We start from the raw sequence: 15348 nt of genomic DNA on the forward strand, positions 1-15348 counted from the left end.
ACTTACCTGATACAGAATTCATGGTATTAAGTCATAATGTAATTTTTCCTTTAATAATATTGAAACTGGCAGTTTTCTCTTTATCTGCAGTATGATAAGTGCTTAAGGTGTTAATCCTTCTGAGCTATACTTAAAAAATTATTTAACATTCAGGCCATTATTTAGCATACAGCTGGTTAGCAGTTTCCCACTAAAGCACTGGCTTGTATCCCACATTTTTTCTTCTGGCACTTACCTGGAGCTGTAAAGGGCTGAGTCCAGAAGCAGCAGCAGCTGCCATTGTTGATGGAATGAACTGTACGGGGTAGTTATCACCTGTCAGAGAGAACAATGCATTCAGGTTTAGACAATGCACAGGGAATCGCAGCAGACAAGTACAAACATGGTCCTTGGATTGCCTGAGCTTTACAACATTGCTCCAAGCCCAAACATCTGCAGAAACAAAAGGCTTAGTTGGGCACAGACTTGCAGTGCTGCCTTGGAACTTTTTGTTAACAGATAGCTGGTAGGCAAACTGGCAAAACATGAATGTGATGTTAAAAAAATTAAATGTGCAATTGAAGCATGTTCACTCCATTACAAATCTTGTAATACATCATTTTTTCAAGAGTAAAAAAAAATATCTTAAAGCCAGGCTGACACTCAGTACACTGAAAAAGCACTGAGGCTTTTATATTAGAACAACAAACATATTTTGGCTTGATAGGCAAGGCAGAGTATTAGAGTTCAAAAAAAGACTGAGAGCTACTGGCTGCTCATAACTAAGCTTTATTTTATTTAAAAAAAAAAAAAGGAAAAATTTTAAATGTAACCTTTTATATGTGATAGTGGGGAGAGGGCAGCTGATCCTATCTGTCAGCATTCTGAAATGTTTATACCCCATTGAGAGTGGAAACCATATTTTTTTGGATTAATTTCTGGTGGAACTTAATACAGGATCATGCATACGAAGCACTGATCAAATATTCTTTGGTGATTATTTGATTAAATAACTACACATTTTACATGAGATAACCACATTAAAAGCCTGGCAGAGATTGAGCATGGTTCAGCAGTGATCAACGCTATATCTTAATGTATTTCTGACTCCAGACTACTCCCAAGTAGCACGAGTGAAGTACCTTCTGTGACCTAAGGACATAGGCTGTCAGCAGTGGCCTGAGGAACCAAGAGAAAGTGATGAGGAATATATCGTGATAGTGGTAACTAAAATAAAAATTAATACTTAAGGATAAATTACACAACATCAGTGATTTAATGGAATATCACTTTGGCTTCAGCTACTTATTTAAAGTCAGTGTGATGTACTATCTCTAGGCTATATTTTAATAGGCTGTTCCTCCACACATTTTTGACATTTATAATAATCATACTGTTTTGCATGAACTGTTCCACACTAAAAGGCTGAATGTAATAATGAAGAGACAGTGTAAAAAGAGTCAGAGTATTAAAAGTAGTCCACTGGAAAGCAATACCATCTCTCTTGTTTTTTATTTTTTTCTGCATGGACACTAAGACCTGGAGGCTTCTTGGTGCCCCTGCTTCCCTGGAACTCATCCTGCTTGCCACATGAAGAGCTACTCACTCAGCTGGCCTAATGTAAATGTTAAGTTGCTTTCACTTTTAACAAATTGTTAGCTTCTAATCTACACAGTCTCTTTGCATCATATCCATAATACCTCATCAGACCATTGAGCACAGTGTGTGCTTGTACACAGTCCAGTAACAATTGGCTTCTGATTGCATATGGAGCGCTGCTACAATGCGTTCACTAACACTATATTGTGCTGGTCTCCTATGGAGTAATGTTCAAAATATCTGATCTTGTTTTTCCCCTTCCGTGAAGCTGATTTTGGTTTGCAGTGCTATATGAGCTTTTTTTTAAAAAAGATAACTAGGCCAAATTATTTTTTATAGTAAATGACTGTCACTTTATGCTTAAATAATTCTACTGATCTTCTTGATATTTGAAATAAATTATCTGAAGAAAGAATATCCTAATCTAAGTCAAATAATGTTTCTTTGGTCTACATCTTATCAAGTTAAAAACAAATCACAAAATGGTGGTGAATTAATGATGCTTCAAAAATAAGGGGGGAAATCACCATTCCAACCAACACAGACTACTTCTTGGAACATTTTAGAGCTGTTCTTTCTTTAAATAGCATGCATTAATCATAAATCCCCCCATAAGTTTAATACCAGTTGCTTTATTTGTACTAAAACATTTTTCATGTCAAACATATTTTAAAAAATCAAACTCTAAAAGAATTCCCTGGGGCACTCCTTTTTCATAGCTCTCATACTTCTATGGTATGAAATAGTTGATTTATATATATATATATAGTTTTTGGCTTGCTAGTTAATTTATTACTATCTCTACCACGCCCTGTGGTTCTCTCCAGCTCACCTGCTAGCTACAAATAGCTTTCTGTCCACTGCTGACAAGCAGGATTTTTTGTTTTGTTTTTAATGTTTTTAACCTTTCTGCTGGTATGAATCTGTATATCTAAATATAATCTTTGGAAAGCTATTTCTCCAGGATATATCATTGTATCAATAGTAAATGTAAAAGTGAATACATTAGAGCAACAGAGTATATCACAGAGAATGATTAGGAAAGAAAGGAAAAGACAAAAGGAAGAAGATAAAGCAGAAGAGTGAGGGGGTCACCAGTGGAAGAGAAAAATGTAAGAGTAGAAGCACTTTAAGAATACAGGAAAGTTTATTTTTTAATAAAATAGTTACATGCTTTTCTCCCCTCTAATTTTCTCTTGTAAGAATCGATTAAGAAAAAGTTCTCAGTGGCTGACTTGGCAAGGAATCAGTCAACATGTTGCAGCAATTTTTTTCAAATTTGTTTCTGGATTTGAAGTGCTTGCGTGAGGATCCATTCTTTTTAAATTTGTACAAAGGAAGATGAAGCCTGTTGGAACAGGTTGGCTCTAGGCACTACTGTAATCTGGCCCTTGCTACCACCTCTAGTGTAAAAAGACAACCTCCAAAAGCCAATTTAAGCAATAATACCCACTCCTTAAGTCCATCTTTCCAGCCTTCTAGATTTTTCAACTGATTATTTTTATCTGAAGATTACAGTACAAATACAAAACAATATTTCAAACCTATGGAACATGTGCCTACCATTAGTTTGACTTGTCAAAATAGGCAACATTCCTTCAGAATCAAAGCCACTCAGAAGCAAGAGTCCCTGAAATAAATTCAGGGAAACGGAAATGAAGCCAAAACTTAATGGGACTTAAACAGGAGCAGAAGCTCTTGGACTGAGAATCTAGAACTCAGGCTACCTCCCACAAGAATACACTTTGTTTGTACAATTCAGATATATATGCAACTTTTTTAAAGAGCTGAAAACCTCATGAGTAAAATTCTGTCCATTCACTTTCATTTACAGCAAGACAAGGGACTAGTGTGGTTATAGTCTCCTGGGATATTAACTTCAGATATCTACCTCTTGGGAAAATTATTTAGAGAGTTTGGAAGGAGTAGAGAAGGAATATAAACACTGAAGTAGGAGGTAGGAGTCAAGGGTTCTTCAGTAACTGGCCCAAGGTGGGACCTTGGCCTCGTATCTTATTTCCGAAACTCCAAAACAAGAAAAATACACTACATAGCCCTAACGAGCTCACAGATTATTGTGTGGTGGCATCACAAGAGGATGATAGATTATTTGTCTAACAATCTACAGACAGACCCCATCTTTATGAGTTATCTTTCTACAATATGGGAAAATTTTAATCACAAACATTTGGACAAACCACTTTGCATGGGTTAGGGTATGTGTATCAAAGTAGAAAAATATTGCAACTCTTCTATATTCTAAGGGAATGCCATAATAAATCATTTATCCTTGTGAGAAATCACACTGCAGTAAATGTTGGTAGGTAATAAATGCCACAGTTAGAATCCTAAAAAAGAAAGAAAGAAAAGGAAGGAGAAGTTTGTTCTGAGGACAATTAGACAAAAAGAATTGGGAAAGATTACTGGACCAATAAGCAACATCATGATAAATGGAGAAAAGATTGAAGTTGTCAGGGATTTCATTTTACTTGGATCCACAATCAATGCCTATGGAAGCAGTAGTTAAGAAATCAGATGACATATTGCACTGGGCAAATCTACTGCAAAAGACCTCTTTAAAGTGTTAAAGAGCAAAGATGTCACTTTGAAGACTAGGGTGCACTTGACCCAAGCTATGTTATTTTCAATAGCCTCATATGCATATGAAAGCGGGACAATGAATAAGGAAGATCAAAGAAGAATTGATGCATTTGAATTGTGGTGCTGGCGAAGAATACTGAAAATACCTTTGGCTGCCAAAAGAATGAACAAATCTATCTTGGAAGAAGTACAGCCAGAATGCTCCTTAGAAGCAAGAATGGTCAATTTTTGTCTCACATACTTGGTCATGTTGTCAGAAGGGGCCAGTCCCTGGAGAAGGATACCATGCTTGGGAAAGAGGGTCAGTGTACAGGCAGTCCCCAGGATTACAAATGATTTGCATTCCTAAATCTGTCTTTAAGTCAAATTTGTACCTAAGTTGGAACAATTAGGTATGGTTTGTATCTAATGGCAGTTAGTCAAATGTCTGTCTTAGGATATAGTATATACTGTACCTTTCCATGCATAAAAAATTTAAAGAACTATTCCAGATATACTAAAACATCTTTAACATGATAATATAGTAATAATAACAATAATAATGTTTTATGCAAGTTGCAAAGTAACTCTCATTTGTTATTTCAAACCATTTTGTATGTACCTTGAATTTTTAATATAATAGGCTTTATGGGGTTGCATGTTGCCCAGACATTATGCAGTATATATATATATATACACACACACAACAAACCATGAACACACTTTGCTACTCCCTGAAAGGCTAGAGGTTCTCATCTACCCAGAAGTGCCTTGGAAGAAAGGTCTAGAGATCTACTTCCAAAATCAGCCACTAAAAACCTTATTGAGCACAGTTCTACTCTGACACACAGAGTCACTATGAGCTGGAATTGATTCAATGGCAACTCGTTTTACATATATATGCATACACACACACATACATATGTATATATTATGTATATATGTATCTATGTATGTATATACCAGCCACTTTGCAGAAGGAAGATGAGACAATCTACTTCTGTAAAGATTTACTACCTTGCAAACCCAACAGGGTCAATGGGGGTCATGTGAATACACACACACACACACACACACATATGTGAAGGGGATAGCTAGGTGGCACAGACAGTTAAGTACTCAAGTACTAGCTAAAAGATCTGAACCCACCCAGAAGCACCTGGGAGGACAGGCCTGGTGATCTGCTTCTGAAAGCTTACAGTCTTGAAAACCCTATGGAGCAGTTCTACTCTGCATACTTGGGGTTGCTACAAGTTGAAACAGACTCAATGACAACTAACAACAGCAACAACATATATAAAATTTGATAAATAAATGGTGCTCAATAAATGCTAACTGATTAACGAACAGCTGATTAATGTAATTGACATCAGTAAGTTGTACATCTGTAAAAAGCGGAACTGGCAAATGTTTGTATGATATACATATATTTACAACAACAACAACAGTGCAGGTGCTGAGGCTGCTTATATATGAGCAAATTGCTCATGGGATTTGGTTTTTTGGTTTGGAGGTCTGGTCCATGGTTTCATGGTACATGCCAGTTAATTGGCCTAATAATGTGTTTAGAGCTTCTGTTCTACCTCCTAGTCTTTGTGTAGGCCTGGAGTCTTAAAAGCTTGCAAGTAGCCATCCAAGGTATAGCAGTTGGTTTCTATTCACCAGGATCAAGAGAGGAAGAAGAGTCAGGAATAAGAATAGGTGGAGGAAATGGAATGTGTGCCTAATTGTCTCCATGAAAAAAATACTTCCTTTTGCATAAAACCAGAATGGGATGGTGCCCAACAACCATTACTGGATGTTTTGATCAAAGATTCTACAGAAGAATCCTGATCAAAAGGGGGAAAATACAGAGCAAAATTTCAAATTCCCATGGAATCCAGATTTTCTGGAGCCACTAAGGCTCAATAAACCCCTGAAACTATAGCCCTGAGATAATCTTTAAACCTTAAACTGAAAACATCTCCTGAAGTCTTCTTTAAACCAAACAAGAGCTTAGCTAGTAAAGAATTTCTGCCTCGAGTGCTGTACTCTTTTAAAGACTACCTATATGGAACCGATTCTAAGTTTAGACAGAAAGCTTAGTGGTCAGTGAATTTATACAGTCAGGGAAGAACAACTTGGAAAAGGAGGGTGAGAATGGTTGCATAACTTGAAGAAAGTAATCACCGTTTCTGTTCATATATATAGAAACTCTTGAGTTGATATGTATTCTGTTGTATATATGTTCAACAATAGCAACAAAAATAAATTATTTTTGAAAAAGGAAGCATTAGCTATACTTGTAAAATTACTTTTGGTCATCAGGCAAAGTGATACCACGCTCCAGTTAAATATTCAGCTTTGGGACGTTTCTAATGAATAAAGATGTAGTTAAAGGGCCAGTTAAATTTCATGGTCAGATTTTACCCCCAATCCTAGGGCTTTAGAATTTTCAAAAAAATTTTACATAATTTTACCTAATTTAAAATCATTATACCTACACTGAGGAGTGGCCAAATTATGCCACATTTTTTCGATGACAAAAACAGAGGTTCAGAAAAGTTAAATGGCATGTTCAAATCAGAGTTAACTAAAATAATCCATGTAAAATAAATGTTTGATACACAGTATCAAATAGGATAAATAGGAGCTCTGGTAGCATAGTGGCTAAAGCACTTGACTGCTAACCAGAAGGCTGGCGGTTCAAACCCACCAGCCACTCCTCGGAAGGAAGGTTGGGCAATTCTACTTCTGTAGTGATACTGCCTTGGAAACCCAAGGAGGGGTCGCTATGAGTCGGGGCCGACTCGATGGCACATAACAACAACAACAACAACACAGTAAATATTCAATAGACATTAGCTGTTTAATATCATGTTATAAATAAGAAGTAAGTGAAGAAGTCAGGAGTGGGCATAGATCTAACTTCTATCATCTACTATGAAACTTTAAGGACATTTCAACAGCAATTGTTTGAAAAACCCCAACAACACAAAGTGCATGGGTCAGCTGTATCATCCCTGGTACATGAAGGAAGCCATTTATTGCTTTTATTTTTTAGGCAAATATGTCTTGATCTGACATGCCATGTCAACTGGGAAAGAAACTTATTTCTTAATTTTCTCAAATAACAGCACTCAAAAACCTTATTCATCTCCTATACTAAGCACAATGTGAAAGAGCAAAGCAACCAAAAATGTGTGGTTTGTGTCCTTGGCCTTGATGATGTATTCTGTTCTAGAAAAATGTCTCTAAGGGTTGAAACTCAATAAAGCTATTTCTAGAGCGATCAACCTGAAAGAAGTCCCTCAGAAGTTGCACGATCACTATAGGCAGCAAGCCTCCTAAGCAACTTACCGAGGTGGGAAAGTTTGCTTGCCATTAACTGCACACTGGGCCCCTGACATGTCCAGAGTAATGAGTCAGTTTATCTGAAGGGGAGTGAAGGTCCATAGCCCTGAATATATTGTTTATTTAGACTATCCTAACATGCATTTGATCCCTGGGTGTACACACTGTTAAAGTGCTTGGCTGCTAACCAAAAGGTTGGAGGCTTGAGTCTATCCAAAGGCACCTTGGAAGAAAGGCCTGGTAATGATCAACTTCTGAAAAATCAGCCATTGAAACCCTATGAAGCACAGTTCTAATCTTATACACATGAAGTTGCCATGCGTCAGGGATGATTATATGGCAACTGGTATGGTGGTGACTATGAGTTTAATGGACATTGAACATCACCCCAAGGTGGTTTTTGCTTTCTGGAAATGAACACAATTATTCATTTAGCTAAAGGCACAAACACTATAGAATTACCTCAGATTATGACGAAGGTGAGCAAAAAGAGGGGGATAACTCTCTTATGGAGAGTCATTTATTTTTTAATTTATAAAATCCAAGGTAGTGCTTGCCTATCCTCTTGCTTAGGGGACCAGAATAAAAATTTATGGCACCATTTCAAGGCTTTTATATGTGACAAAGCTAATCTCCTGTAAAAATTCAGTCATTATTGCATATGTATTTCAAGTGAAATTATCAAAACTCAGTTTGGAGGAAAATGTTTTCCTTGTCCAGACTCCAGTCCAATGGTAGTCTCCTTCCCCCAGTTCATGTGAATGATACAGTAACACTGCAAGATTAAGACTCCTAAATCGATAATTTCTCTATTACTAGAGTTAACAATACCAGTTTAATCCATTTTAAGCATAATATTTAGATACAATAAAGCCTGCATTAGCTAAAATATTTTAAAATTGAGAGCATGATTAAGCAAATTCTCTGATATCATTAAGAAGTCACCAGAAAATTACTTTTTGTACCATCCTTGTTAGTGATTAAAAATTTTCCCACATGTCCAAATCCATGGTTTTGCCTTAACCAACAGGGGATAGCTAACATTTTTTTAATGTAACTTTTCTACCCAGCACACTTTTCTATGCTGAACCTATGGTCAATGGAGCTAACTTGCTCCTGTGGAGTATTATTCTGATTTCCATATCCTTCTCAGTTACAGATTACAATCTCATTGATGCTATTTGAGATGACTTTTAAAAACAGGTCTAACATAATTGAATAATGAAAAAATGACAATACAGTTTTAACATAATTAGGGAAATAACATAGTTTAAAAAATGTGTAGTTCTAGTGGAAAATAAGGGCTGTATCTGATTTTGCAATTCAGAGAATTTTTAACAGTGAAATAAAATTGAGAGTTCCCACAGCTAGTTCATTTAAAAGGTTTCTAAGGCTAGTATAGGGGTGGTAACTCAGACCCAGGACAAACCAGTATATTTAGTGAATATCAGTGTTCCAAAGGAAGTTATGGTGAAGAAATATCTCAAAACCACTTACAGGGAAAGTATGAAACATTGAACTGACAGAAAGATTTCCTCTGGCACACACATTCCTGTCCTTAACACGGTATTAATTTCATAGGAAGTGGAAAACCAAAAAATAAATCCACTGCCATCAAGTCGATTCCAACCCATAGTGAACCCCATTGGGTCTCCAAGGCTGTAAATCTTTATGGAAGTAGATTGCCTCATCTTCCTCCCATGGAGCACCTGGTGGGTTCGAACCATCAATATTCTGTTTAGCAACCAAGAAAATTCCTTAGGGAGTACAAGTGGCTCTACAAATTCTGCTTTAGAAAAAAAAAAAAATGAATTTTTAACAATTTGATGCAATTTTCTTTCATGCATGTATCCAAAAACCTTTTGAAAGTCTGTCCTTAAGTTAGCCAATCACTTAACATCTTTATTTCTTGAATCATTTGAGTTTTGCCACAAACACCCTAAATTTCCTCCTAAGGGAGTTCTCCATCAAGTCCAAAAGAGTCATCAATGACAACAAGTAAATTAATAGATGCTAAACCCAGTAGATTTGTTTTTAGGCTATTTAGTAAGCTTGCTAATACTAATAGAATTTTAGTAAAGTGATTTATATTCCATTATGTATTTAAGCATACTAAAATGCCTTTGTTCACTTTGTGAACCTTACACCTAAAAAAAACTGCTGTACTCAAATTTGGTAGTTAATATAATCAGGTTAATATGTTAGAAAGAACTTGACACTGAAATCATTAATGAGTAGAACAAGGTCACTACTTCTGAGCTGAGGTCACTTACGAAGAATGCACAAATGAAATTAAGGTTGACTTTTATTTACTTGACTATCTTCTTACATTGGATTCCTTTGGCAAAGTATCTTTAAACATTTAAAACCCTGTTTACAAGGAGGCTCCGAAAGAAGCTTCAAACCATTATGCCCCTAATTGAATTCCCCAGGAGTCCAGTAAACTCAGAGGAATAAAGAAAAATCATAACATTTGCTAAATCATTTCAAAACATATTTCACTGCAAGGTTATGTGACCTGTTTTTTGAGGTTCAAAGATGAATGAGAAAATATTACTGAGCACTTCATTATTTAGATTAAAATTAAAAGAATTTTACCTACTAGTGGCAAGCTAATTAAATCAGCCCAGTTTTTACTTTTTTTCCAAGAGAAATCAGACAAAAAACAAAAACAACATTTTATAGTGTGACCACTCTTCCAGGGTAAAAAAGCTGTCAGGAAGAAAGGAGTTTCAACCAGAGACAATGGTCTGTGATAAATGGATGAGAAAGAACTGACAAACATGTAGTCCCAGAGAAAGCAGCATTTTACACAAGTGGAAGAAGAAAAAGCAAAAGTTTTTAGCAACCAATCAGTTTATTACTCTGTCCCTCTCCCTGATTCTAATTTTACTTTACAGTAAGCCTGTATTATCTTTTAATTCAGAATTCCCTTGTATACTCCTGGATTTGTTATGACTACTAAGCAAAAGTATGTGGCTCTTGCATTTCTAGAAGAATGTTAAATCCTTCTTTACTTACCTGGTTTGTAAGTTATTCCAGGGGGGAAGAGGAATCCCTGTTGGGCGGCAGCAGCTGCTGCCAGGGTCCGCTGGTCATGTGGAAAAATTGGGATCATGAGCGGAGGCATGTGACCCTGAACCTGCTAAACAGAAGAGAGCCTATGATCAGACAGAGAGCAAATGTACGCCAAGAAGTATTTGTTTTTCATCGGTGGTGTGCTAGTACCCACACATCCGCTCACCTCTAACCTCATTCCATGTCTGCTCCCTGAGAGAATTCAGGCAAATTCTACTAAACCCCTTTTCATAGATTCCATTAGTACACCAGGGACATAACTTCATTGTGAATTTGCTTCATCCATGTATCCACCAAACTGTAGTTAATGTTTTTCCTTTTCTCTTGCCTTTTTTTCTATTTTGTTCCTTTCTTTTAAACAAAGAACTAGAGAACAGTAAGTTTGCATCTTTTCTTCCACTATAAAATGTGGAAGGAGTTGCCCTTTCACCTGCTTTGCATTCTATGCTTTGTTTTGAAAATATTATTTAGTATCCTGGATCAAAAAGTAATGTCTAATTGTTATATATTCAAAAGCTGTATTTCCCCAGTTCAGGTATTCTATTTCAAAGCCTCACTGTGTTACGTTAAACATAGAGCTCTTCAGATTTAAGGCTACCACATCTTGGCTCCCAATTAAACTAATATTCTTTGCCATACACACCTCGATGTAACATATAAATTGCCTGTCTGGCTAAGCAGTTTTACAGCTTTATGCACTACCATGTAGCTCAGTAATTATGGAGTTGTATTCAGAGAGCATTTCATAATAAATCCTACTATATCAAATTTCATTTGACCTCAATAAATGTATCAAAGAGCACAAAAATGCAAAATAGAAAATCTTCACTCTATATCAGTATTTGTATTCCATATAAAGAAAATAAGAGCTATGACAGAATCATGCCCATGAAGATCACATTTTCATTTCCTAGCTTTCCTTTCTTTACTCTACACATTCTGCCCTGATTCCAGGAGAGCAACACTGGCAGGTTTTTTCCTACCTTTTACAGTATGATTTTATAGGCTATACTATAGGATTTTTCTTAGTTAAAGATTAAAACTAGGATATACAAAAGGAATTATCTATAAATTTAAACAGGGTCTCTGGCCTATTTACTAGCATAAAAGGGCTGTCTTACATCCTTTTAAAGATACAAACCTTTAGCAGTAATTCTACTGACCCCAAAGCCATTCTCTGTTTAAATTCCTAAATCTTCTCTTTAGGCAAAATTCCATATTCTGGCTTACGATCTTGTTTAAATAGCACCAACTTGCCTCGTTCAGTCCCTGTTCAATCGCAGGCAGGGACATAGCGCAAAAATGCTTCTGTGTGGGTCTAAGGGGTTTCATTTACCAACAGCTTTTCTCTAGGGAAAGCCCTAAGATGTGGGTTAATAAAGGGCAAGCAAAAAATAAACACTTTACAGTATTTTTCTGAATTCATTTCTCAGGAAAATCAACTTATAATAAAAAGGTCTTTGTGCAATTACTACCTTGCCAGTGGGGCGTGAAAGAAACTAGCTTTGGGCAGCTATTTCTTCCATTTTAGCTGAGGTAAGCCCTACTTTTGTACGTTACAGTACAAACTTAGCCTGCTTAAATTGAAGCTGATCCCCTAGTGCCCAGGTCTTTTCTTTAACCCTGAAGAAAAGCATTGGGTTTGCTGTACAATTCCAGTGTGTTGTGATCTGATGCAAACCTGAGATATCAAAGATGAGGTTAATGTTCTAAGCCAGAAAAATAAAGCACAATATTCTTTGGGGTGCCAACTGTTCAGTGCAAGACTGCACCAAAGGAGATCATTTCAGTTTCCTCTAAAAGAAATTTGGCTCTAGCATGTGCATAGAATATAGTACAGATGTTTCACAATCTAAAGGGGAACATGGAGGTAAGGAGTCTGCTCAGCACATTATTTACTTATTATTAGTCCTTTGTTTCATTTAACAAATATTTAGTTATTATTGTGTCTTACAGTTTATGAGAGGTAACTGAAATAAAATGGGGGATATTTAGCATGGGAAGAAGCTCTGGTAGTGCAGTGGCTAAGGCGTTCAGCTGCTAACCAAAAGATCAACGGTTTGAACCCACCAGCTACTCTGGTGGGAGAAAGATGGGGCAGTCTGCTTCTGTAAAGATTTACAGCCTTGGAAACTATTTGGGGCAGTTCTACTCTGTCCCATAGAGTTGCTATGAGTTGGAATAGACTCAATGGCAGTGAGTTTGGTTTGGTTGGTTTCTCTGGCATGGCAGAGAAGATAAGGGCTATCTTCAAATACTTGAAGAAATGATGTGTGGAAGGAGGATCAAATTAAATTTGTGTGGTTACAGAAGGTGGAACTAGTCTGAACAGGATAGGATATTCAAGTTCAATGCAAACAAGAGTTTTCTAATAATGAGTTATCCAACAATCAATCTGATTAAAGAGGTAGTGAGTGTTCTTTCTTTACATACATAAGTAATGCTATATATCATTATGTTAAAAACCAAAAACCAAACTCACTGCCACTGAGTTGAATCCGACTCATAGTGACTCTTCCTTGGGTTTCCAGGGTGTTATCTCTACAGAAGTAGATTGCCCAACCTTCCTTCTGAAGATTGGCTGGTGGGTTTGAACCACCAGCCTTCTGGTTAGCAGTCAAATGCCTTAGGCACTACACCACCAGAGCTCCTGATGTTAGAGATGCTTTAAAGGAGATTACATTACTAAGAACCTGATTAGATAATGACCTATAAGAACATTTCTAACTTTATAATTTGATGATTTTTCAAAGGTCAGCATTAGGAAGAGAGCATGATATAGTTATTCATTCAATACATAGTCTTGAGAACCTATGTGCCAACAAGGCTTTGTTGTCAAATAAATCTAAGATCACATCTATACACTGTCATTTGTGACCCTGGACAGTTTTTTAACCTTTATGAGTCTATTTCTTTGTGTAAAAACTGGCTAATGACATAAGCTTGCATGGTTGTTATGAGGATTAAATAAACAATAAAAGTAAAACTTGTGGCACAATGCCTGGCACATAATAAGCACTCAGTAAATGTTGGATCCTTGCCCTTTTCTGAGATAGTTTACATGTTTAATAAATAGACAATTATCAAATTACTGACAACACAAGGAACAGTGGGTCACAGTCACACCCTCACTTTAAAAAAGAAAATATGAGCCAACTAAATAATTTAGTTTGGCAGGCAGAGGTGTGTCATGTTCTTAGCAGATACCAGGCCTCACAAAGAATTATTCAATCCTGAATATCTAGAAGACCACGAAAAGAAGAGAGGGAGTTACAAAGGCTCATTTGAAGACATAATGTGAGATTGTAAGTGTTATTGATTAAATAGAATCTTTGAAATCATTATTTAATTTTTACCTGATTAGATAATTAAATAGAATCTTTGAAATCATTACTTTTTACATTGGTCACCCAGGCACTTTAGATCATGGGACAACATAAAGGGAGCAATGTCAATTAGAGAACTTAACTGTTGAACTTTGGTGTCTGAAGATACTTCCTTTATAACTAGAAATGTACATGAGAAAATTAAGTAAACTATGTAGGCTCTTTCTTAATCTAAAGAACTGTAAACACATAAACCAAACCCACTGCCATTGAGCCAATTCTGAATCACAGTGACCCCCTTTAGGTTTCCAAGATGGTAAATCTTTTCCAAAGTAGATTGTCCAGTCTTGCTTCCATGGAGATGCTGGTGGGTTTGAATCACCAACCTTCTGGTTAGCAGTCAGATGCCTTACACACTGTATGACTGTTGTTATGTTGTTATTTGCCGTCGAGTCAGCCCTGACTCATAGCGACCCCTCCTTGGGTTTCCGAGGCAGTATCACTACGGAAGTAGGATTGCCCAACCTTCCTTCTGAGGAGTGGCTGGTGGGTTTGAACCGCCAGCCTTCTGGTTAGCAGTCAAGTGCCTTAGCCACTATGCTACCAGAGCTCTAGACCTCCCTAAAGAGCTGTAGGTATCTCATGTTGACATGAGCTATAAAAATTTAGGAAATTCCCTTCTGTCCATCACAGTTTATACAGCAGGATATATTAGAAACTTTAAATACTAACTATTGTGCCTAAGGCATTTGACTGCTAACCAGAAGGTTGGCCAGTCAAGTCCACCAGCCATACTGTGGAAAGAAGACGGGGCAATCTACTTCTGTAAAGATTTACTGCCTTGGAAACCCAATGGGGGGTCACTATGAGAAGGAACCAACTTGGTGGGAGTGAGTTTGGTTTGGTTTGGTTTGGTTTGCTTTTACTAACCCAGAAGCAGTTTTAATAGGTTGAGGGATAAGGTAAACAAGGAGGGTTATAGAATCATAGTGTTAGAATTAGAGATGATCTAATCTAGTGGTTCTCAAAGTGTGATAACTGACTAGCAGCATCATTACTATCTGAGAATTTGTGGGTTTTGTTTGTTTGTTTGTTTGTTTAAAAAAGCAAATTCTCAGGCTTTTCTTCTAACCAGAGAACAGGAAAACTAGATGGTGCCTGGCAACTACTACTGACCTTTCTCACCTGGGACACAATAGAAGGTCCTAGATAGAATGAGAGAAAATGTAGAACAAAATTCAAATTCCTAAAAAAGGTCAGTCCTACCAGAGTGATAAAGACTAGGAACCTCTGAGACTTCTGCCCTAAAATAACCTTTGAATGTAGAACTGAAGCAGGTCACCATTCAACCAAATAACAGATGTTGTTGTTGTTGTTGTTAAGTGCCGTCGAGTCATTTCCGACTCATAGCGACCCCATGCACAGCAGAACGAAACACTGCCCGATCCCGCGC

At 36.9% G+C, this 15348-nt stretch overlaps 1 protein-coding gene across 1 annotated transcript in view; it reads right to left on the reverse strand.

Annotated features, from left to right (window-relative positions):
- The window catches only part of SOX6 (SRY-box transcription factor 6), a 544947-nt gene that overhangs the window by 208230 nt on the left and 321369 nt on the right, over window positions 1-15348 (reverse strand). Inside the window, exons 6-7 of the mRNA XM_007956810.1 lie at window positions 10513-10633; window positions 236-315 (exon numbers count right to left, since the gene is read on the reverse strand). Coding sequence (XP_007955001.1) covers window positions 236-315; window positions 10513-10633 — 201 coding nt within the window. The remainder of the gene's footprint in view (window positions 1-235; window positions 316-10512; window positions 10634-15348) is intronic.

Source organism: Orycteropus afer, unplaced genomic scaffold, assembly GCF_000298275.1.
Source record: "Orycteropus afer afer isolate SDZICR_OR568_19922 unplaced genomic scaffold, OryAfe1.0 scaffold00014, whole genome shotgun sequence".
Classification (NCBI taxonomy): Eukaryota; Metazoa; Chordata; class Mammalia; order Tubulidentata; family Orycteropodidae; genus Orycteropus; species Orycteropus afer.